Source organism: Excalfactoria chinensis, chromosome 7, assembly GCF_039878825.1.
Source record: "Excalfactoria chinensis isolate bCotChi1 chromosome 7, bCotChi1.hap2, whole genome shotgun sequence".
NCBI classification, from domain to species: domain Eukaryota; kingdom Metazoa; phylum Chordata; class Aves; order Galliformes; family Phasianidae; genus Excalfactoria; species Excalfactoria chinensis.
In genome coordinates, this window is record NC_092831.1 from 22156319 (window position 1) to 22178228 (window position 21910).

A 21910-nucleotide genomic window follows, 5' to 3' on the forward strand; every position below is an offset into this window, starting at 1 on the left:
ATGCGCTCAGGTCAGCTTTCCCGAAAGCTCTGGGGATCAAGCAAACGGCTCAGCCAGATTTCATCAGGAGAGACTGAATATAACACTCAAGATTCCAAGTGATTGCTGCTTCTACCTTCTGTCATGGATTCCAGAAACATATTTTACATTTTGGTCACTTTAAATGTATGTCTCAGTTTTCAAGGGGCTTCACTCTCAACAGTCTGTTGAAGATAAACCAGTGGTAGAGGTATAGTAAAAAGCATATGTACATATGCAAGCAAGCTTACTTGCATGATTTTCCTTAACTACATTGATTTGATTACAACAGAATCCCTCTCTCTAAATAGCTGCTAAAACAAGGTTTCAGGGGAAAAAATAGCAGCCAAACAAAGAAAAAAAGGAAATGGGCATAGAAAACAAAAAGCACCAAACCTCCAAACCCAAGCCTTGCTAATTGAACCTAAAATAAGTAGCATTTGATTTAAAGCTGGCTCCATTAGCCAGATGCTCCTTGACCACAAGAAAGATACTTGGCGTTGCTTTGAGAGTAATTCCTCACAGTAAATTAAAACTCTGTTACAGTGGTCCCATTCAAAACCAGTATAGATGGCAATTATAACCTTTTCATGATTTCTTCAGACCAATGGATAACTTATTGTGATTTATCTCTGTAAGTGGCCATTGCTGTCATTTTTTGTGTAGTTCCAGTCTTAGGCTGCCTGCATGGAGCATCTGTGTTGCACTACTTGATTATCAGAAATTCTTATAAGTACAGACATGAGTAACTTCAAAGGATTTGAAGGTGGTGGATGAGCTGAAGGAGGTAGGAGAACTTGCTGCTAAAAATTATTTATATTTTTAAGAACAAAGAAACACTAAAAATCCCACATTATAGTTAATATTTTGAAGAAATACAGAGGAGGAATCACATATCTGTGTTGGTCAAAGATCAGTCTTTATAAGTAAAGCAACTTCTGCAAAGAATGAACAAATTCCCATTGCAAAATCATTTTAACAACATTACAGCACAAATTAGTTAAATAGCACCTGTTTGTTTCCTGGCTTAGTATTCACCAAACCAGTTGCTAGCTGTACTTTTTTTCTGTTAAACAAGCAGGAAAATAGTGTATCTACTTTCAAGGTGTTTAATAGTGGTGAGAAGAAAATATCAGACCTGTGCATTCTCAATGCACAACAAAACAGTTTTAATTAGATGCTATATTTTCAAAAAGCCATTACTGAATGTTTTCTTCATTAAGCAATATGTGATAATAGATTAGTGTGATTTCCTATCTTTCTGGACATTTTTGTAATGTTAATGATTTAAATTATAACTATCCTGTTAAAAGCCTGGTGCTGTGGGAAAAATAAGATTTTTTTTTTTGACTGGCGTGCAAAGGTATGTGTGTATAAGTGTCTGTGTGTATATATGTGTATACATGTATGTATGTCTATTAAAAAGAGAGTATCATTCCTCTTGCATCTTTCTGATGTAGGTGGAATGCAGGTAAAAGGCAGAGCTAGAAGTGGTTGTTAGATAAGATACTCCCTTTTGGCTACACTTCTCTTCCCTCTGCCATCACTTTTTTGTTATTTCTATTTATTTATGGAAATGAATGTGTGTTGTACCTCCTATGAAGATTATCAGATAGGTATTCCCTGTGACTGGGGACCTGATGAACTACCTGAGGAATTCCATTATGCATAATCGCATTTCCTTAACTTTTGGCACAATATTTATAAACTTTATTTGTATATGGTTAATCCCTGCTCCAGGAAGAAGACAATTTTTAGAAGTTCAGTTAGTTTCACTTCACTGTATTCTCTTCCTCGATGTCTTTACTTGAAAAAAAAAACAAACAACAAAACAAAAACTCCCTCTTGTGGGAATTCCCCGTGTTCTGAGGAAAAGTGTTATTTTTTCTTAACTTTGGAAGCAATAAATCAGACTAGTGAAAAAAACTAGGTCTATCCATAGTTGCAATATTCTAATTAATCACTGTGACAGACTGGATTGTCTGAGAAGTTAGGAAAAAATAATAATTTACCTGAGTCACTTGCCAAGAGAGCATTACATTTCCAAAAGTGAAGTGGTTCGTCTTTTCAGGCTCCATACTTTCAAAGTGAGAATAAAGATACTCTGGAAGTATGAAGTGTGCACATGAGAATGTGAAGTATGTTTGTCCGTTATGGTTTCATGAAGAGGGGGTTTCGTGGGAGATCTTCCTAGAGTAGTTTTTCTTGGGAAGTTGAAGAACTCACTTGGGGCATTACATTGTTTTTTGTAAGTATGCACATATGTTCTGTTTAAATGCATACATGAGGTTAAGGGTATGCTTGCAGAGGAAGGGAGAGGCAATAACATTTCAAGGTAGCAGAACTGAGTAGAGAAAAAGGAGATGGTTCTTCTACAGTGTTTGTGAAGAAAATCTGTCACTTGCTTAGAGGTTCACATAAGGGTTTGAAAAATGTCCTGTTGCGTTTAGGTTATGTTTATACAAGAAATGGAGTAATATTCAAGAATACTGAATACAGTGCGTTGGCTTAAGTAATGTGTAATGTAGTTGGAGATGAGAGGACTTATGGTGAGAAGCTGTGAAATTTGAATACCATCATTTCAGGCCAATTTGAGCATTAGGAGATCTTCATTAATATCTGAGGCAGGTTGAATTGCGGACAGTTTTGGAGCAGATTTGATAACAGCTCGTGCTCTGAATAAAGCAGAAGAATGAGAAAAGGTGAGCTTTGAGCTACTTCATGTTCTATGCAGAATAGCCGTGTACGTTGCTTTTTCATCTTTTACATGATCCTTCAGGATGAGGGGTGTACACCACCACACAGTCAGCATTTTTGCCAGACCCTCTGGCAAGTCTCCAGGTATTTCAAGGTCTGCACTTTGCCTTTATCTAAAACCAGCTTTAAATAAAAGATACAGGTGGTAAGTTGGAGCGGTAGGTGGCATTTTGCTTCATGTCTTTCTGTGTCTTTCAAGTAGCGAATCTTTTTCTGTCAGCTGTTCAAGCTAATTGAGTTGCAGTCTATTATGCAGTACAGCATGTACGACTGCATTATTTATCTTCCTTCTACTTTTTTCAAGCCAAGTAGAGCACGTTGTTTTTCATATTGAATGGAACATATTTGTGAAATTAGATTTAAGTGTAAAAAAGTAAAGCTGTGAGACAAAAACTATTTTGACTAAGTGTTGAGAATAAACAGTGCACAGTTATTTTGTAACACTACATTTGTCTAGACCTTCTTGGTGGTACCTTCTTTTATTTCTTTTTTGGAACATCCTTAATGATGTTTATCTAAGCTAAGGATATGCTTACCTCTGTAGCTGAGTAAGGAAGTGTATAAATATATATAAAAAAGCCCTGACAACTTGCTTTTGATATTTGTATATGAAGTAGATCAAGCAGTACTGAATGAATTCTCCCTAGCATTTGAAATTGTATACCAAAAGATATGTAGAAGACATCTCTCATTTTCAAGTAAAACGATTATTAGATTTGTAATTCTTGATACTATTTCTAGTATTTTATCTATAGTAAAGAATCTCATCTAGCCTCTGCGGTTTTTATACTATACCAGCATTCAGAAAGTGAAATGTTTGCAGTTCAAGTCAGCATCAGACTTACATGAATATACCGTATCAATATACTTATTTACTACTCTGTCATAAAATATCTAGAAACTGTCTATCATCTATATACCTTACCAACACCAGCATAAAATGATATCTCAGTATTAAATTAACTGCATTTTTCTTTCATATAAATGATACCCTGAGGCCTGATCTAATAAATACTGCTAGATAAAAACACTGTGTAGGGTTACATTTAATTTGGTGGGAATTTAAGCATGTACTTCTATGCTCTTGCAAATGGGCTTTTCATACCTTTTGGTTTATAACCTACGTAGTATTCAGTGATAAACATGACACACTGTTAGTGATCAGTTGCCTATGAAGTTACTGCTAATGAGCAACTTAAGCTGTGCAAATGTATACACTCTGATCTAGTTACCAGCATATATTAACAAAACCTCCAGAAAGTATTGCATATGGTTGAAGACAGTGGTTCTTAAATGAGATGTACCACAAAGTGCTACACGTCCAAAAATTTTTCATTTTCGTTCTCCCTTCTGAACTTGAACATTGCTTTTGTGAACGGTCTAATTCAGTGCTGTAATCGGTAACAACACAGCAACTATGATGAAGCTAATGAAAAGACTTAATACAACAGATTCTATTAACTTGCTTTGCTTTAAAGTTGTGCGTGTTTTTTTGGCTAAGACTAAGCAGGCGCAGGCAGTGACATAAAAGGTACATCCTCCTTAGGGGGAGGGGATTTTGTGCAATCTCATGTATGTTAGTTTGTTGTATACCAATGCCAGAATCAACCAAAGTGTTTGGAAGATGCCTTTCTTTCCATCCCAGGGAACAATTTCTTGTTAATAATAGCTCTTGTTAACACATAGTTCTAAAGGTTTCTACAGTTTAGAAAAATTAGTAGAACGCTGTCTCCTCCTTCAGTGCTATAGTCATCAGACTACAGAAAGCTCTGAGTGGCAGCGTAGCATCATCTGCAGTTTATGTTTCAGTCAACATTATTCATTTTACTCAAGTCTTGAACATTCTACAGGTGTGCTTGTACTGTTTAATGAGAGATAGTCTTTATTCAGTTCAGCTTTTTGCTGTGCATCTCTGGAGGAATACTGACGGTTTTTCTTTTAGTTACTGTTTACCCAAATGACTCAAATAGAAAAGAGTTCTTCCAGTTGTGTGTGGTTTCTGTTTTCATTTGCTGGAACTGAGAAACTTGGAAAGTAATTCCAGAGCTTAGGTCTGTGACTAGGCTCCGTGCAGAGACTGTTATGTTGTAACTAATCTCTTGTCCCCAAAGCATGATTGTCAGTGCAGATTATGGTTTAATGCTGCTAAAGTGTCTTGAGATTGAAAGATAAAACATCTAGCCATACGTATCATAGATCTAAATTAAGTTAGAAACCATTTGTTGATTTTATTTCCTATCTAGTCAGCATTTTCTCTTGAGGGAGATATATTTTTTGCCTTGTAGTAACTGTTTATTTTAAACTTAATTGTGTACCTGGTAATACTGCTTTAGTTGTATACAGCTGTGATTTATTAAAGAAAGCCATGAGGAAAACAAGGAAAATTTGCTACATGTGTCCTGATCCAACCTCTAACTATGCAGGAGCATCTTAATGTAAGTTCAGACAAACACTGCTTTTAGACTTACCTCTCACTGGTTAGTCTTCTGTTGGAACTTCTGCTGCTACTCAAAGTTTGCTTGATGAAATTCAGTAAGAAATTATTTGATATGCTTCAGCATTTGTTTAAATTGATAAAGCTAACAAGGCAGTGCAAACAAGGGCCTTATTTAGAGCAACAGTTAATCATATCTTCTGACTCTTTCGCATTGTGCAAATGTGATTACAAGTGGATTTTGAAATGCCAAATAATGCCTTTTTTTTTTTTTTTTTAAGAGTTAAATGTTAGGTCTGAGGAGTACTAGGTATGTACTTTGAAAAATGAGCCTTCAGGCACTGTAACAAACTTGCTGTTAGTCTTCTGTGCAATATCTCTTTCCCTTCTGGGTGCTTTAAGTGTATACTGTATGTCTTATTTGGGTTTGATCAGTATGTTTTGAGAGTGTGTATATTAGCTAACGATGGAATTTTTTTTCTGTACAGCATGGTGGAAGATGTTTTAAAATTTTGCACTTTTCTAGGATTTGCGAGTTTGTAACCTAACAATTTTTAACATGCACAATTTTGTACATAATTAGCACTGTATATATTTAAAATGAGTATGAAGCCAATAAAAATAACTGAATGCAAAAGTTCTCACTTTATTAATTCTGCAAAACTGAAACTAATGCTGTAGGAGTACACTAAACGAACAATTATTTTATTACACAGGTAAAACAAGGCAGCAGGAACAGCTGACTCTTGACTTAATTGTGTTAAGGTAACTTTCTTTGGTGAGGGAGGAATCAAAGTGGAGACCTGAACATACAGAACGTTTCAGAGTAAGAGTACTCTTCTATTCTTATTCAAGCATTTCAGTAAAGCATGTCTTTTTGCTGGGAAGGAAAGACTGTCTGAGAAACGAGCAGGGTGGTGAAGAAGAGCCCAGTAATGCATATTTCCTTGTATTTATGAAGTTAAGGCTTTCTACCCACTTGTGTACTGCAAGCATTTCTTCCCTTCTTCTTCACATGCTGACTTTGCTGTAGAATATGCAAGGCTACTGGAAATGGCTGTCAATCAGCAAGAAACTGAAATCTGTTCCAGGCTCATGTTCAGTTGGTTTCTTACCCCTGTAAATAAGATCAACCATATTGTCAGCTTGAACAGCAGCTAAGTCTACTGATCCCTTTGTTATCAGGGACAGAACAAGAATCTCCCACTTGTTATTAGGGATAGAACAGGGTTCCTTTCCTTGCTTTCATAATGAGATACATGTATTAGATTTCTTAGTAATGTTCATACAACTAAAGGCCTGAATTGTCTTGTTATAGAGTACAGTACGTTAGGACCAAAGTGGCTTTCTCTCAGCCTTGAGTACAGAGCACAGCTAGAGCACTGGGACACTCAGGATGGGTGAAGACTGTAGCTCAGAAACAAAGATGTTAACATACTAACTGCTCTTTTGGATCACTAATCAATATTCATGTTTTTCCTGAACAGAAATGAAAGCAAAGTGTTAAGTAACTTCTTACACGAGGAAGAGGCAGTGTGCACCAGGAGTTTAACGAAGTCTCCCTTTCTTTCAAATTCAAATGACGTTTTTACCTCAAAAAAAGCCTTGCTCCAGTCACTCCTTGCAAGGTGGCTTTGTCTCCTTCCACAAGCAGCATTGCACCTTCCCGCAAGCCCTAATATAGGTGGAAAGAGTAAATTATTTGCAAGCTATTTGAGAGGCTAGAACACTTTTCCCAAGCAGGTTAGTTTTAAGTGTAGTGTTTCATGACTATCACTTGCTTATTTTTAACAAAGATACAAGACAAAGGTGAGTAATCTTGTTTTAGAAGCCAGTTTTCTTGTGTATTCAATACTGCCTTTTGAAGAAGTCTGTACAAACCATTAGGGGAAAAAAAACAAAACCAAACTTAAATATGTATTCCACAATTATTTCTGCTACCACTGTTCTTAGATCCAGTTTTGTTGAAACAACAGTAACCCAGGTTTATCCTTCCTGTCCCTGCAACAGCTTTGAGACTGAAATTCAGTTCCTGGTTTCCCAGACATACTGCTACTACAAATTTACTGAATTATATTATTTACTGAATGGGCAAATGAAGATACCTCCAGAGATTTAAAACAACATTTAAAGTAAGAATATCTGTCAGAAAAATAAAAGGGAGGTGTTTCTTACCATCTGCATGCTTACTACCAGGAACGTACAATGTATGTCTGGCAACCAGTGACTGGACAGATCAGAGCTGTCTAAAATCCTAGGACTTGGCAACAGAACTTCAAGTATCTAACAGCTAGAAAGAATTTTATTTGTTATAAATCAATTTCCTAAAAGTGAGAAAATCAAAGGCAGTAGCTGTTAGCCCGAGTATAACTAGCCTTCCCTGCTGCAGTTCTGGAGGGTTTGTTAGAAACAGGGATTTACACTGAAAGCTAGCAAGGACAAATTTTAAAATGCTTACCATGCTACAGACATACCCTTCCTTACTGGAAACTACAACTCACCAGAACAGGAGGGGTGTTTGGTTCTTCGTGATATTGGCGAATTCTTTCCTCTCTCGTTTCCTGCAATAACAAGTGTAGATATAGCTGCCCAGACAGTAAAGCAGAACTTGAAGCCATTCAAGTAGTGCAATACTGAGTAACTTCTTAACATTAAACAAAGTAGGCACTTCCCATTGAAAAGAATGCTTCAATTAGACTATAATGTATTGACAAAAGTGGCAGGAGTGGCTTTAGTAAACAGATTTACCCTTGATTGCTAGCAGCAATTGGTGTGGATTGATGAAATAGAATCTGCAGTCCTAACCCTGAAAATGTTTCTAGTGAATTCTTCCTGTTTTTTTTTATTTTTTCTAACTCGCTCTCAGAACAAAAGTATTGAGGAAGGTGGTGAAAGCAGATGCATGAGCTGCCTTGTTCATGAAAGATGACAGACATAGATTTCTACTAATTAATTGTTTGTTTCATCTTGAGTAGGAATTATGCTGAAGAATTTCCTTCTATGAATGGCTCTGCCATGTTTCCTGAGTGCTACTGCTTTTGAATGGAACAATGGTAGTTAAAGAAATCGAACCAGGAGGATTTGTCGGTAAGGAAATGTAGGAATACAGCAGGTACTTGGTGCAGCACAGATCTTCTACACCCCTCTCGGTAAAACAGCAAGAGCTGTTAACAGGGTAAGACTGATGGCTTATCTAGGGATAAGCAAGTAGGTTCTGCCTTAGTATCACCGTTGCCAGCTCTTCTTCCTACTCTAAAGCTTTAGGAGGGACTAAAGTCTCATTGCCTCTTTGGCATTTCCATCTGCTCTAGGGTAACAGCTGTTAGTCATTCTCTAGCTTTGTAAGCCCTTGCACATGCATGCTGTTGTTAAACCTTGGCACTCTGTGTTAACTCTGACATGTTTTACTTACACCCATGTGAGTACTTTTAACATCTGGATCCAGGTAGTGAGGGTTAATGTTAAAAGGAACCAAACCTAGGGCTTGCAGGGAAGGTGGATAAACAATTGGCATGTCATTGGTAGTGTTGATGCTGACAGTAGCAACGTTAGTTCCTGCACTGGATCCCATGTAAGGAATCCCATCCTGAAATAGAAAAGCAGTGATTGGTATGCAGTATCACAATTGGGAACTGCATGTTATAGCATCTTCTATCAAAATTGGAGACTCAACAGTAAGATTAGACTTCTAGCTCATTTTGCTGCTAATTTTATGGGTGAAAAACAGAAAAACAAGAATTTGAGGTGGGCAGTAGTTTATACATATTGTGGTTGTCAGAGACCTAACTATTGAATGTCCTCTACTCACAACCATGTGATCCCATCGAAGCTTGTATGGTTGTCACTGTAGACATTAGGCTTTACTATTAAGGAGACTTGTCTACATTACAGATATAGAAAATATCTGAAATAGTTGAACTATCTGCTCCTTAAGAGAAGCAGATCTTCTGAGGCCAAGAACCATGCTGCCACACCAGGAATCTGTGTATACTGAGATGGCATACCTGAACTCTTGTATTGTCACCTGGCCTTTTTACGCGTAATTTGGTTTGCATGGATTTGTCTTGAAGTTATTCACAGTTCCTCATTACTGGGAGAACATCTTGCTTTGGTCTTTTTCCATCGCTGGTCTATTTTTGCCATGCTTTGTGAGATTCACCAAGTCAGAATGGCTGCTGGTACGAGGGGCTCAATGATGCTCATGCCTTGCAATTTTAGATTAAGCAGATACCTAAGGTAAATATACCACTTTCTTTTCAGAAGACACAGGTAGATCCAATTCTACTGTTGGTTTATTATTAGAAAGTGTGAAGCTTGAGCACATCTGTATCTATTATTATCTATTATCTATTCTACATCTGGAAAACTGCTGTAGAAAGAAAGTCTACTGACCCTAGCCTTTCCAGGCTTCCGTGACTCACAAAAACATTATTTGGGCACAGATTTCAATTCACCAGCTTGCATGAGATGCCTTCTGTTTAAGTACATTAGAAACAAAGATGTAGAATTCACTTGGATTTGTCTCAACAAATGCTTATGCATTTGTCATTTAGTCTCAGCCAAAGTCATCTAGTTGTTACCTCAAGAACTCGTTTCCTGATCTCTTGTATCAGTCTGTTGTCATAAAGAGCTTTCAGGAGACGGAATGTGTTGCCACCTCCTGCAGAAAAAGTATCCGGCTGATTTAACGTGATTTACTGTAAATTTTACATAAGTGCCATTATAGACTTACCAGGCTCAGCGATCTGTTCAGGACAGTTTTATGCTTTCAGCAGCAGTAAAACCAGAAACTTTGGAGAAATGCTCATTTGGCAGGCCATGGGCTCATGCCCTAACTCCTCTTCCTAACGCTGGTGCTGGCTGTTTGACAGCAGATAGTACTCTAATACCCTGGAGTGTATATTAGGACTGCTCAGTCCAACCACAGTAGACCTAGTTCCTCTTAGTCCTGAAAAACTGATAATTCATCGTGTTTTTAATGCTGCAGAGCTGTTTGAGTAATTTAAAACTTACTAAAGAAGCAGTTCCATTGATAAATCTCACCTACTTCCATTCCCACTGTTAAGTTCAGAGTCTTACTGTTCATAATTAAAGTACTGGTTTCTGCAGCTTCTAATTGTGAGACAGGACTTTTCCATTCTTTTCTTTGATCTGCCAGCTCTACAACAGACTAATGCAGTGTCTTATGTAAGCCCTCCTTATGGAGCAAGAAATAAGACTTACCAATGAATATAGCTTCAGATTTTCTTACAGCTTCCACGGGATCGCAAGATTCATGAATGCTGTCCAGCTCGTAACCTTAAATTAGAAGTTATTTACCTTCACCACTTCATTGGGAGTAGAAATGTACATCCAGTGCTTCGCTCCTGTTACTCCCCACCCCATTTCAAGCCAAATGTCTCACAGTAAAACCATGGAAATCTTAGGGGCCTCTATGAGGTACAATTTGTACTGTACGTTAGTGCAGGGCTTCTGTACCCCCAGCCACACTAAAACCAATATTAGCTTTATAGATATATTGCTCAGCATCACCAAAAGCAGAGCACTTTGCTCAGCAGGGGTTAGCTCAGTGCAAACTCCTGCTAACTCAAAGAGGGGAATGCTGCTGCAGTTCAGCTTGGACAAGGGAGCTAGCGGGATGTGACATCACTTTTCTGTTTTGAACCTATTTTTTGTAATGGTTAAAATGTTTGGCTTTGACAGGTTTGCTCTGCTTGGTTCACTGCACGTATTAAGGGCCAGGAGACCCAGATGGGCATTTGACAGAGAGCAGCAATCTTTCTGCAAGATAAGGAGCGGTGTGACACCCAAGGAAGTGAGTACTGGTTGTTACTGCGGTAACAGGTCCAAGGTTATCCTGAGCAGTGACAGATAGGAGGCAGTTATTGCAGTAGACCAGTCTGGAAAGATCTTTGCTGAAGGCTCAGTGTAAAAACTTCCTCTCTGAAGAGGTGAGAAGTGTTTACAACGCGATTTTTGCAGAGGTGCAGAGGCCTCTTCGGCATTCTGTGATTCTGTGATCCCCTCCGAGGCCAGTGTGCCAAAAGCTGGCCCACCCTCCCCTCCCCAACTGCGGACAGAGCCGAGGCGAGGTGCCCCAGGGCGGCTTAGGTTCGCCAGGGCCGCTCCCGGGCCCGCCTTACCCAGACTCTCAAACTTCTCCCTGGCGGTGCGGGCGTAGGCGTCGCGGTCGTGCAGCGCGTAGGGCACGAACAGCACCCGCTTCACTTTCCTGGAGAGAGAAAAGGGAGAGGCCGCTGGAGCCCGGCGCGGCACGGCGCGGGGCCCCCCGCGCGGCACTTACTCCCCCAGGAAGCTCTGGATGTGCTGCTGGCAGTGGCCCAGGTATCCCCCTCCGTGTAGCGTGGAATTGGAGACCAGCAGCAGGCGCCGTGGGCAGCCCATGCCTGCCCGTGCTCGCGGCTCGGCCCGGCCCGCCCCTTCCTGCCCCGCTGCGAGGCCGCTGGGTGGGGCTGAGTCGCCGCCGCCGTTCCCGCCGCCCGGCCTGGCCCTGCCATGCTTGACTTCGCGATCTTTGCTGTTACCTTCCTGCTCATCCTTGTGGGTGCCGTGCTCTACCTCTACCCGGTAATGATGGGGGGGCTGAGCGGACCGACCCCCAGTGCAGGGAGCGAGAGGCCGCGGGTTCTTACCGCTCGGCCCCGGGCTTGTCCGGGCTTCTGTGCCCGCCCCGGCTGCGCCCTGCGCTGCTGTCGGGGCCGGGTCCTGCCGGAGACGTGGCTGCGGCCTGCAGCAGTGCCGCGCTGGCCGGGCCGGCGAGGCTGCATTCTGGGCTGGGGCAGCCGTGCTTCGCCTGTTCCGTGTCCCTGTGAGACCCCCTTAGGTTTCATGCGCTCGGCTTGTGGTCTGCGTGTGCGCCGATCCGCGGGCAAAATCCGGGTGTCGATGTACACTGGAGTCTCCCATTTAGGTATTTTGGCTAGAGTCTGGTTTGGACCGTGGGACCGGGCACAAGCTCTCAGCTGATCAGTTCTGTAAAACTCGGCAGATCTGACGCCTGAGGATACGCTTTTTCCAGCTTCTCTTTAACAATCGTAAACAGTGCAACATATTGGTTCAGGAAATCCAGCTCTCCTACTGGGAAGCTGTGAAGCTTAACTAAAAGTCTACATTCAGAAAGGCTGATAATGGTTCCTTTTGCTATTCAGGCATCCAGACAGGCATCGGGTATCCCTGGGCTGGCTCCAACTGATGACAAGTAAGTGCTTTCCATCTTGACGTTGATCAGGTTCAGCCTTGGTGGTGGGTGCTGCAAATGAGCAGATGAATTCTTTGTGTTCCTCAGGGATGGCAACCTGCCAGACATCATTGCCAGCAGAAGTTTGCATGAGTTCCTGGTGAACCTTCATGAGAAATATGGTCCGCTTGTCTCCTTCTGGTTTGGAAGGCGCCTGGTCGTCAGCCTCGGCTCCATTGATCTCCTGAAACAACATGTGAACCCCAACCGGTCGTGTAAGCGCCATCTCCTTTGCCTTTGAGTCTGTTTGTCCTGTGAGTTGGCCATCATATATCAAAGGAAACAAAAAAAAGTGAAGCTTAGTTTGCAGCTGACACAGTGATTCAGATGTGTCTTTGGTCCTGCTTATTGGAACTCAGTATCAATGACCAAAAGCTGTTGCTGTTCAGCAGCTATTGAGAAATTACTGTGCTTCTGCCTTCTACCTGCTGCTTACAGGTAAATGTTGGTGGAAAGTTCGCGTTCATTAATTACTTGAAGCAGCCATGTGAAAATCCTATAGCAAATTGAGATACAATTTAAAAGCAACTTAAAGTACAATTTAAGATGGGGAATTTTACAAAACTAAGTCTGAAAAGAGCTGTGATTGTGATAACTCCCTTGTGTGGCTCCATGTGGAGTTTTTTAAAGCCTTATTTCAAGAAGTTCTTTAATTTTCATTTTTGTTTGAGTTATAGAATTTTGTGCTGAAAACTTCTAATGATCTTCTAGGCTTGAAAGCGGTCAGTAGAGCTGGTAGCTGAACTGATCTCGGTCCTGTGAGGATGTTTTAATTTCTAGTGAAGCCTCTCAGGCAGATGTTCTGCTTCCTCAGGTAATCACAAACAATAAGGTAGCCAAGTTGTTGTTTGGGTTTCACCTGTGGTTTTTGCAGTTTTCTTCCTCTCATGTAGCTATATGTGCTTGTTGCAAACCACTGGTCTGGTAGTGCAGGCTCTTTTCAAGCACAGGAGGATATCTCAGCTATCAGTTTATGCTGAGATCACGATGAATAAACTTCTTGTACATTTGCATAACAAACTTAGAAAACTGTTGATGGTCTGGGAAAGGAGTAGGCGTTAAAGATCAGCAAGAATCATTGGATAACAGTTGCACTCCAGAAGGTGGAAACTACCCTTGGAAGATCTGAATGCACTCAAGTGTAAGTGCGAGTATGTTTGGAGAAGGTTGAGTAAACATTCACTCTCTGAAAGCTCAGAGAAGTCACGACAGGCCCGTGAGCAAACAAGTTTTCATAAACATACTGAAGTTGCCTCTACTCTGCGCTGGTGAGGCCTCATCTAGAATACTGTGTCCAGTTCTGGGCTCCCCAGTACAAAAAAGATAGGGATCTCTTGGAAAGAGTCCAGCGGAGGGCCATAAAGATGGTGAAGGGCCTGGAGCATCTCCCCTATGAGGAGAGACTTAGGGAACTGGGTCTGTTTAGCCTTGAGAAAAGAAGGCTGAGAGGGGACTTGATCCAGGTTTATAAATACCTGAAGTGTGGGAGCCATAGTGGCGAGGCTGGTCTCTTTTCAGTAGTGCGTGGGGACAGGACTAGGGGTAATGGGCTGAAACTTCAGCATAGGAAGTTCTGCACAAATGTGTGCAAGAACTTCTTTATAGTGAGGGTGACGGAGCACTGGAATAGGCTGCCCAGGGAGGTGGTGGAGTCTCTGGAGTCTCCTACCTGTGCGATGTGATGTAGGGAGCCTGCTTTGGCAGGGAGGTTAGACTTGATGATCTCAAGAGGTCCCTTCCAACCCCTACAATTCTGTGATTCTGTGAAGTTTGGAGCATATGCCTGCACTTAGATGTAAAAAGCAACCAATCCTAGGCTACAGACCAGTCTGGCCTCCTGCAGATGCCAGCAGTTAAACATTCATTTTAAAATGTTGAGTGGGGAATGCAATAAAATGTGGTTATGCTTCTTAGATAATCAGACTTCTAGACAAGAGAAGCATAGAACTGTGTTTCTAGACTATCAAACAGTTGAAAGTGTGATGTGTTTCACTAAGAGAAGTGCAAATGTAATCCTAGAGTTGTATTCAAGTCTAGTACGAAGTATGTAGTCTGTAGAAGAGCTTGGCAGGATGGAGTTCTGTCTCTTTGAGGGGTTTGTCCCTTGTGGGATCACTAGTGTGCTATAGCTGTGGAGAAACAGATGCTTCCCAAATGCTATAAGACAAGGGCAGCCCTATGCAGAGGGCAGCTGAGGCTCTGCAGTGCTGAGTTTGCAAGAGTGAATGTAGCAGTGGTATAGGACTGTCAGTTTGCTAGGAATTGGGTGAGAAAAATATGGAGCTTGCTGCTGAGCTAGCAGTTTCTTTCATCCCCACCATGAGAACATTGCAGTTTCTGCAGATGATGGTGTTAAGCATCCTCTGGCCTCTCCAGATGGCTCTGCTTGCCCGATGGGCTTTACCATCAGCAGGGCATTGTAGTATTAATAGCAAATCACTCTGTGGCCAAGTACTATGGAGGGGAAATTGCCAGCAGCAGCTAAAGTCACATAACAGCTTGCTCCACATGCGGAGCTGCAGGTACCATTTGTAGTGTCACAAGGCACGTGCACGTACTTCTTGTCATTTGAAGAAGGAAATGGAGTAAGCTGCAGAGCTATAAAACATTGGAAAGAAAATGGTGTGGGGGAAGAACATTTAGTTCGCTGTATTTATGCCTCTGGTTTCATTAGCTGTCACGTGATAGTAAATACTCTGAAGGTAGGAATTGTTTCATTGGGAGTTTGTCCAGGAGCATAATAAGGTTCTGATTTCTGCTAGGCGTCCTAATCACATCCACAGTAGGTAGAGTCAGGTATGTCTAGCCCAGCCCTGATGTTTTGTGATGCCTTGGAGGTTTCACTCCATTTGGGAAAAACAACAGACTGTGATAAACACTGAAAATCTGTTACTTGAAACTGTGCTACTTTCAAATAGCTGCTTAGAGATTCTGCTAGTTCTGTGAGACTCACAGAAAGGTTTACAGGAACAGAAAAGCATGCTGTATGCCACGCTCAGTTGCACAGTTTTGCATTGACTCCTAATGTATTTCACCACATTAATTACGTAGAGGCCTGGTGATGAAATTTGTAGTAAAAGATCTAATGAAGCAAACTGTGGATACAGAAAATGGAGGGTAGACCAAGTTGATGACAGAGCCAGGGAAGCTGGGAACAAGCTTCCAAAGCATTTTTATGAAAAAATATTGAAAAAAGCAACTTGGTGGAGCTAGGAGGCAACCTGCACAGGAGGAACTGAGCACAGAATGGTACGCTGCCACAGGGCAGAGTCTTTATGACTTCCTAATCCATGGGGAGTGAGAGAAACTTGACACCCCTAAGAGACTATTCCTGGTGAAGGAGCCATGCCTTGCTCACCTCCCAGGAGCAGCAGCACTCTATCAAAGAGGTGACTGTTTTCATTGTGTCTGTGCAGAATAGAATTTCAAATGATGTTTTCTTTGTTTATTTTCAGCTGATCCCTTTGAGATGATGTTGAAGTCCTTCTTGAGGTACCAGTCCAGCCTGAATGGGGACACAGGGGAAAGCCACCTGAGAAGAAAGCTGTATGAAAGTGGTGTGACAAAGTCCCTGCAAAGCAACTTAGCTCTCATCCAGAAGGTAACTTGCTCTTTTACAGTAGAGAACCCCTATGTTGCTCACAGAGGAAAGTTTAATGAGAATGATTACTGGGATAAAGAAGTTGCATTCAAATTTATACTGGAATTTTAAGCTCCTGAGACAGAGAACAGCTGTTCATACACAGTGTGAGCATTTGGTTCCTGTTAGCTCCACTGGGCTGAGAGAAAGACTTAGGTTTGGTGACGTTTTATGCCAAGACATCAGGTGCAGTTAAAGATCCTGGAGCATATGGTTTCTAGATTTATTTTACAAGGCAGGAGGGAGGAGCAACAAACCAGCTGTTGGGACCACAGACAAGTGGAGAACTGTTTTATTGATTCAGTCCAGCAGCCAGTCTTATTTTCTCAATAAGGAGCTACTCATATTAAAGGGTTTAAGGTATTTTATCAGATATAGGGAACAGAATATGGACAGGGCTGTCTTACTCTGGGCTCAGGCAGGATATATGGGGGCAGAATGTTACTGTTCAAGTTAACAATGAAAGGAAACCCTCCAAAGTGTAAAGGCACACCATGGCCTTGGAAGTGTGATCTATCTGAGGAAATTAAGGTGGGAATGTCTTCAGTTTGGGGTCTGTTTGGTAAATAGGCTGTGGATATTACTGTCAACTAACAGTTCCTTTCCTCTTAAGCTGTCAGAAGAATTGCTAGCCAAATGGCTCTCCCTCCCTGAGGCTCAACACGTACCTCTCTGCCAGCATATGCTGGGATTTGCCATGAAGTCTGTTACGCAGACAGCTATGGGCAGCAGCTTTGAAGATGACCAGGAAGTCATTCGATTCCGCAGGCACCATGATGCAGTAAGTGTCACAAAGAGCCAGGAAGTTTCCTGTACCTATTTTCCAAGCCAACAGCTTGTGTCTGCATGTACAGTTTAGTAAGGGACAGCATGAGCTATTGCCGGGATTTCAACATTAAGCTAACATTGAGCTTGAGGACTGTTGACTCAACTGTCTGAAGCTAAAACTATCAAAAAGAACCTATTGGTCTTACTGTCATTAATCTTAGGCCTGGTGTTTTTAAACAATCTGCAGGAATTGGGTTGCAGTGACAATTGAGATGCGTTTGATATCTAAGTCAGTTAAAATCTCCAGGGAAGGCCAGTGGAATTTTGCATTTTTGGAGATCCTCTGAGGGCTCTGTGGCATTGTGGAGAGGGAAAACCAAGGGTAATCTGAAGCTGTGTTCACAGTTGGGGATGTTAAGTCTGTTGGTGATATGGTGGGAAAGAAACAGTTTAATCTCCCACTCAGGATGGCCATGCCTTTTCCCATACAGTTGTAATTACAGGTTTTTCATTTCAACTCGGTTTCAGTTGTCATACATGTAAGAACTAGAATAGGGCATGGTGTTCTGAAAGAGGACGCTAGTTTCATATTCAGAGGAAGACTTCATTTTATTTAATGTTTTCATTTTACTGAGTAGGGCAGAATGAAGGAGTCCCTGCCTGTGGTGAGTGACAGTGCTCTTCTCTTTGTCCTTCTTTCAGATCTGGTCAGAGATTGGGAAAGGTTTCTTGGATGGGTCCCTTGACAAAAATGCAACTAGGAAGAAGCTGTATGAAGATGGTAGGTTCTTTCCAAATCCAGTCTCCCTTCCACTTCACTCCTCCGCTCCAACTAATGCTTAAGAATTATCTAGCATATGGAAGCACTTGATTTGCCCAGCTGTCTTGGCTTTTCTGCAGTTTGTTGTTGTGCCACAAGCTACCAGATGCATCCTCTTTATTCTGGCAGAAGATTAAAAGATATTGTTGTTTTGTGGTTCAGAGACAAGCCAGCCATTGTTGATATAGTTCTTGTGTTTTTGTGCACTTGCTACCTGTTTTGTGTCTATTTAACTTCTGACCTCTCTTGTACCTACACTGGTCACAGTTAACAGTTAAAGCTTTTCAGTGTTGACTAATAAGATTTTAAACCAGAATAACATCTATCTAAAACTAATGAATTAGTTCTAGATCCTGAGTGTGTCTGAATTGGGCCACTTAAACCAGATAGCTAGCAGCATTTGGGTCCTAAGCTCCCCCTAGTAGTTCCCACAACAGCCATCATTAGTTAGGCACCCAGATATCTTGAGATGAGTGGAACCTTTGTGCCTAAATCCTCCCATTCTTGCCCTACTTTCCTCTCTCTGTCTGTGCACCGTTTTCCTTTGGAATCATTTCTGTGGATCTCCTGGCAAAAGGGAGACCATCAGTCGGCAGAGGTGCCATAACTCTTGAGTAATTGTAACTCCACGGGCAATTAAAGTAATGTTATCTGGCTCAAACATTTTAATTGTGGGAGCTGGTTAAACACATTACGTGGTGGTTCAACACTGATTATTTGACCTTCCTTTGTGTGATTTCAGCTCACAGAGTACATGTCTTGGTTATACCTGTAAAGTTAGCTTTTTATAGGCAACTGGTGATATTTCATTCCTACATTTTCATCTAAATAAGAGAAATCACCTTCCAAATTTAACACTAACATGTAACAGGCTGCTTCTGTGAATCCACCAAGGACGATTGTCTGAAAATCTGTTTGGAGAGGTGGATTCACTTCTCTGCAGCTCTCAGAAGAATGACCAGGATTAAAATAATCATTTCTTTTCCTCTAAGCTCTGAAAGAGATGGAGTCTACCTTAAGGAGAGTCATAAAGGAGCGCCGAGGCAGATCATTCAACAGGCATGTTTTTATAGATACCTTGCTACAGGGGAACCTTAGTGACCAGCAGGTTTGTACAGATGTTATGTCATTGCACACTAATGGAGTTCTACTAGATTGGCATCTTATTATGTTGTAGCCTTTGGTTAATCTAAGCTTTTGCATTTGGGTCAAATTCCTAACTAAGGCAGTGTTCTTTCTGGCTCTTTTTCCAGTCCTGCCATGCTTACTTGAATTAGACCTTGGTAGCTCTCCTTGCCACTGTTTCATTGCTATTTTTATAAACCAGAAGTGTATTAGTATTAAGCATGTCTGAAGTGCTGTTACAGTGGAAGTTCTGTAAGAGAGTTCAGTCTTAGAGATGAATTTCCTGCTCTCTGCACTAAAGAGATTTCATGTGCTTGAGTGGAGAATGTACTCCTTCATTTTAATCTTTGCATCCCGTGGACTTCATTCTCTGAACTAGATTTTGTTTCCTAGATTTTGGAAGATGCAATGATTTTTTCCTTGGCAGGATGCATTATTACCGCTAACTGTAAGTATAGATCATAAATAACTTTCTGTCCTCAGATTCAGCTGTCTTAAACTGAGCGTGATGATGTGAGACTTAATTTAGGCGAATAAAAAGTAATATCCATCATTTTGTCTCTCCTGAGCTACGAAGGTATAGAAGCGGGTAGTTTTACAGCACACTCAATACAGCATCACAGCCAGTGAATTGAAGCTGTGTTTGACAGCCTTCTTAGCCTTCTGGTGAACCTGTTGCTTTTTGTTTGGACCCTTAACCCTAGTCAAGTGATGCTAAATTTGATGAAAGAGCACCAAAAATTGCAAATCTCAGAGATAGTTATGTAAAATGGCTTCTGTTATGTGGGAAAGAAGTTAGAGCAGAGTGCTGAGGTGTGACTGGCTGCTTTGAATTTCTGGGGGATAGGTGTGTTCCGTATATGGAAGAGTTCCTATAGGAGCTACTTTGGGATTTTTTTAAGGATTTTGGAAAAGTAAGTACGTAAATGGAAATATGACCTGAAGCTCTATAAAAACTCTTATAATATGAGGGTAGTTTGAACTTAACCCCCTGATTATCAGGTCTTGTATTTCAGTGAATGGGGCTGGTACTGCAAACAAAACCTCTCCGGTGCTACTGGATATTGAAAGATGTGGAAAGTAAATTTTGCATCTATGTTAACAGTATCTCTGAAGATTATCCTCTCCAAATATTCCAGGAAGACAGTCTTTTGAAGGGGCTTGGCTCCTCAGGGGCTGCCCAATAGTGCTCATAAATAGACAAAAGGTGGTAGAAACAATCTTGTAGCTTTAGAGAAACTGCATCCTACACACTTATTTCTTAGGCATGGTTTATTTTTTGATGTACTGTTGAGGATATCTTCAGAGTACCTCACAAGGTGGATGTAAAATGCTGGCCAACATACTGCAGAAAGCTGTACTGTTCTTCTCCCTACCTGTCAGGAACCCAGACAGGGAATTTTCTGGTGCTGTGAACAAACCAGCCTTTCATCTGATTGATCTAATAACCCTGGTTCTCCAGAAGGGGTGATTGCTAGAGCATTACATGTTTCATGGACCACAGGGCTGGGAAAGAGACATGCTTTGATTGCTGCTTTGCTGGACTGTGAGGTCTCTTCCCCAGGGCAGTGAAGCTGAATGACTCAGTCTCATACACAGCTTCCTAAGCTCTTCATAGCACTAGAAAGATAATTTAAGCTTTCAGAGTCTCTTGTTAACTGGAGTTCAACCTCTGTTTCTGACACTGAATAGAGAATCAGTACAATACTCTGTAAACAGAGGTCGCCCTTGTCTGAGTCAGAAAAATCATCTTGCAAATACAGGAAGCAAAAAGGCTGAATACAGTTAATAAAGGTTTGAATTTGCTGAATCCAGTATTGTTTTGATTCCTTCCCCAGTGTGTACCTGGGCAGTCTATTTCCTGACAATGTCAGAAGATGTACAGCAGAATCTCTGCAAGGAGGTGGACCATGTTCTGGGGAAGGGGCCAATTACACACGAGAAAATCGAGCAACTCAGGTGGGTGCCTGTAAGGAAATGCAGAGAAAGTTTTTCTTGTGAAGTGGGAAGAGGGGCTTCATGTGCCAAAGGCTAGAGACCTGTCTATGCTGGATCAGGAGAAAGTATCCAAAAGCTACTACATTTCTGGGAAGTGGATCCACTGTAGGGCTCCAGATAATGGGGAATGGGATGCTTTCTTCAGGGGGAGGCCCTTGAGGTTCACTGATGGGGAAAGGGAGCACAGAATCTTTTCCCTAAGCTGCTTGAAAAACACTCTGTGCCAAGATGTACCCTGTAAAGTGTCTCTAATCCTGCCTGTATCAATGGAACTGAAGTCCTTTAAGGAGGAGGGGTAATTCAGAATAAAAGACTTGAGAATAACTTCTTCATCCTATTCTATGTCTCAAGGGATCAGATTGGTGAAATTGAATGTATATTTGGTTTTGGGGTTCACAACAGTCATGGTGTGACTGGGACTAGTGTTAAGGTTTCGGTAAAGGGGAGTATAAGCGTGGATTTCTTGCTCCTTCCTGTATGAGTGTGAGGTATAGGAAAAGGAATGGTGTGTTTACCCTTTCTAGTTTGTTAGTTTGATTGAAGGTCTAAAAGAGGTGGGATGAGAGAGATTTTTGATGAACTGATAATGATATTTAATGCTTATTGAAAAGATGCTGGGACTCTTTGTCTGAAAAAACAAAAAAAAAGAAGACCCTCAGCATGGCTGAAGACAGCTCCAGGAGCAGAGTGGGGCCCAGGGGGGGCAGCAGATGATCAAGTTCTCCTTTCCTACCACAAGGACATGGAAAAGCTTCTTTCTGGAAGGGTTAAATTGACCAAGCTTTATTGATTGCAGATACTGTCGACAAGTCTTGTGCGAGACAGTGCGGACAGCAAAGCTTACTCCCATTGCTGCACAGCTGCAGGAGCTGGAGGGCAGAGTCGACCAACATACTGTCCCCAAGGAGGTAGGGGAGTACCAGGAGCACTAGGCCACCCTGCTTTCCTGGAGGGAAATTTCCTGTTTCCTCTTCATCGTACTTCTTTCTCCAGAGGGTTGAGGGAGGAAGATGATTTCTTCTGACACATGTTTAACCTGAGCAACTGATCTGTCATCTGAGCGTACTCTTTAGTCGAAGTTTGCCATGCAGT

At 41.5% G+C, this 21910-nt stretch overlaps 3 protein-coding genes across 6 annotated transcripts in view; 2 read left to right on the forward strand and 1 right to left on the reverse strand.

Moving 5' to 3' along the window:
* NBEAL1 (neurobeachin like 1) overlaps positions 1-5836 on the forward strand; it is a 74909-nt gene extending 69073 nt beyond the window's left edge. For all 3 annotated transcript variants that reach the window (XM_072342333.1, XM_072342338.1, XM_072342336.1), the window contains one exon: positions 1-5836. In XM_072342333.1, coding sequence (XP_072198434.1) covers positions 1-102 — 102 coding nt within the window. In that variant the 3' untranslated portion in view covers positions 103-5836.
* Positions 5835-11737, reverse strand: LOC140255056 (alpha-aspartyl dipeptidase-like). Its single transcript, XM_072342361.1, has 8 exons — positions 11514-11737; positions 11353-11441; positions 10433-10507; positions 9790-9869; positions 8622-8795; positions 7711-7770; positions 6802-6884; positions 5835-6326 (listed from the first exon to the last, which is right to left on the reverse strand). The coding sequence occupies exons 1-8, from the start codon at positions 11612-11614 to the stop codon at positions 6254-6256; spliced, it is 735 nt and encodes a 244-aa protein (XP_072198462.1). The 5' UTR covers positions 11615-11737; the 3' UTR covers positions 5835-6253.
* The window catches only part of CYP20A1 (cytochrome P450 family 20 subfamily A member 1), a 22119-nt gene continuing 11607 nt past the window's right edge, over positions 11399-21910 (forward strand). Inside the window, exons 1-10 of one of the 2 annotated variants that reach the window (XM_072342356.1) lie at positions 11399-11554; positions 12379-12428; positions 12516-12682; positions 15923-16068; positions 16721-16888; positions 17578-17656; positions 18688-18803; positions 19214-19268; positions 20659-20779; positions 21615-21726. In XM_072342356.1, the coding sequence (XP_072198457.1) occupies positions 15937-16068; positions 16721-16888; positions 17578-17656; positions 18688-18803; positions 19214-19268; positions 20659-20779; positions 21615-21726 (783 nt within the window). In that variant the 5' untranslated portion in view covers positions 11399-11554; positions 12379-12428; positions 12516-12682; positions 15923-15936. Of the gene's footprint in view, positions 11555-11659; positions 11798-12378; positions 12429-12515; positions 12683-15922; positions 16069-16720; positions 16889-17577; positions 17657-18687; positions 18804-19213; positions 19269-20658; positions 20780-21614; positions 21727-21910 lie in introns of those variants that run through there. The other variant, XM_072342355.1, reaches the window with a different exon arrangement.

Excerpts from the sequence above, each read along its gene's own strand:
- LOC140255056 (XM_072342361.1), bottom strand. The coding sequence starts at position 11,614 with ATGGGCTGCCCACGGCGCCTGCTGCTGGTCTCCAATTCCACGCTACAC. Across the intron at positions 10,508-11,352 it reads GGAGAAGTTTGAGAGTCTGG|GTTACGAGCTGGACAGCATT; the intron begins GTAAGGCGGGCC and ends TTCTAATTTAAG. Across the intron at positions 9,870-10,432 it reads ATCTGAAGCTATATTCATTG|GAGGTGGCAACACATTCCGT; the intron begins GTAAGTCTTATT and ends CTTTTTCTGCAG.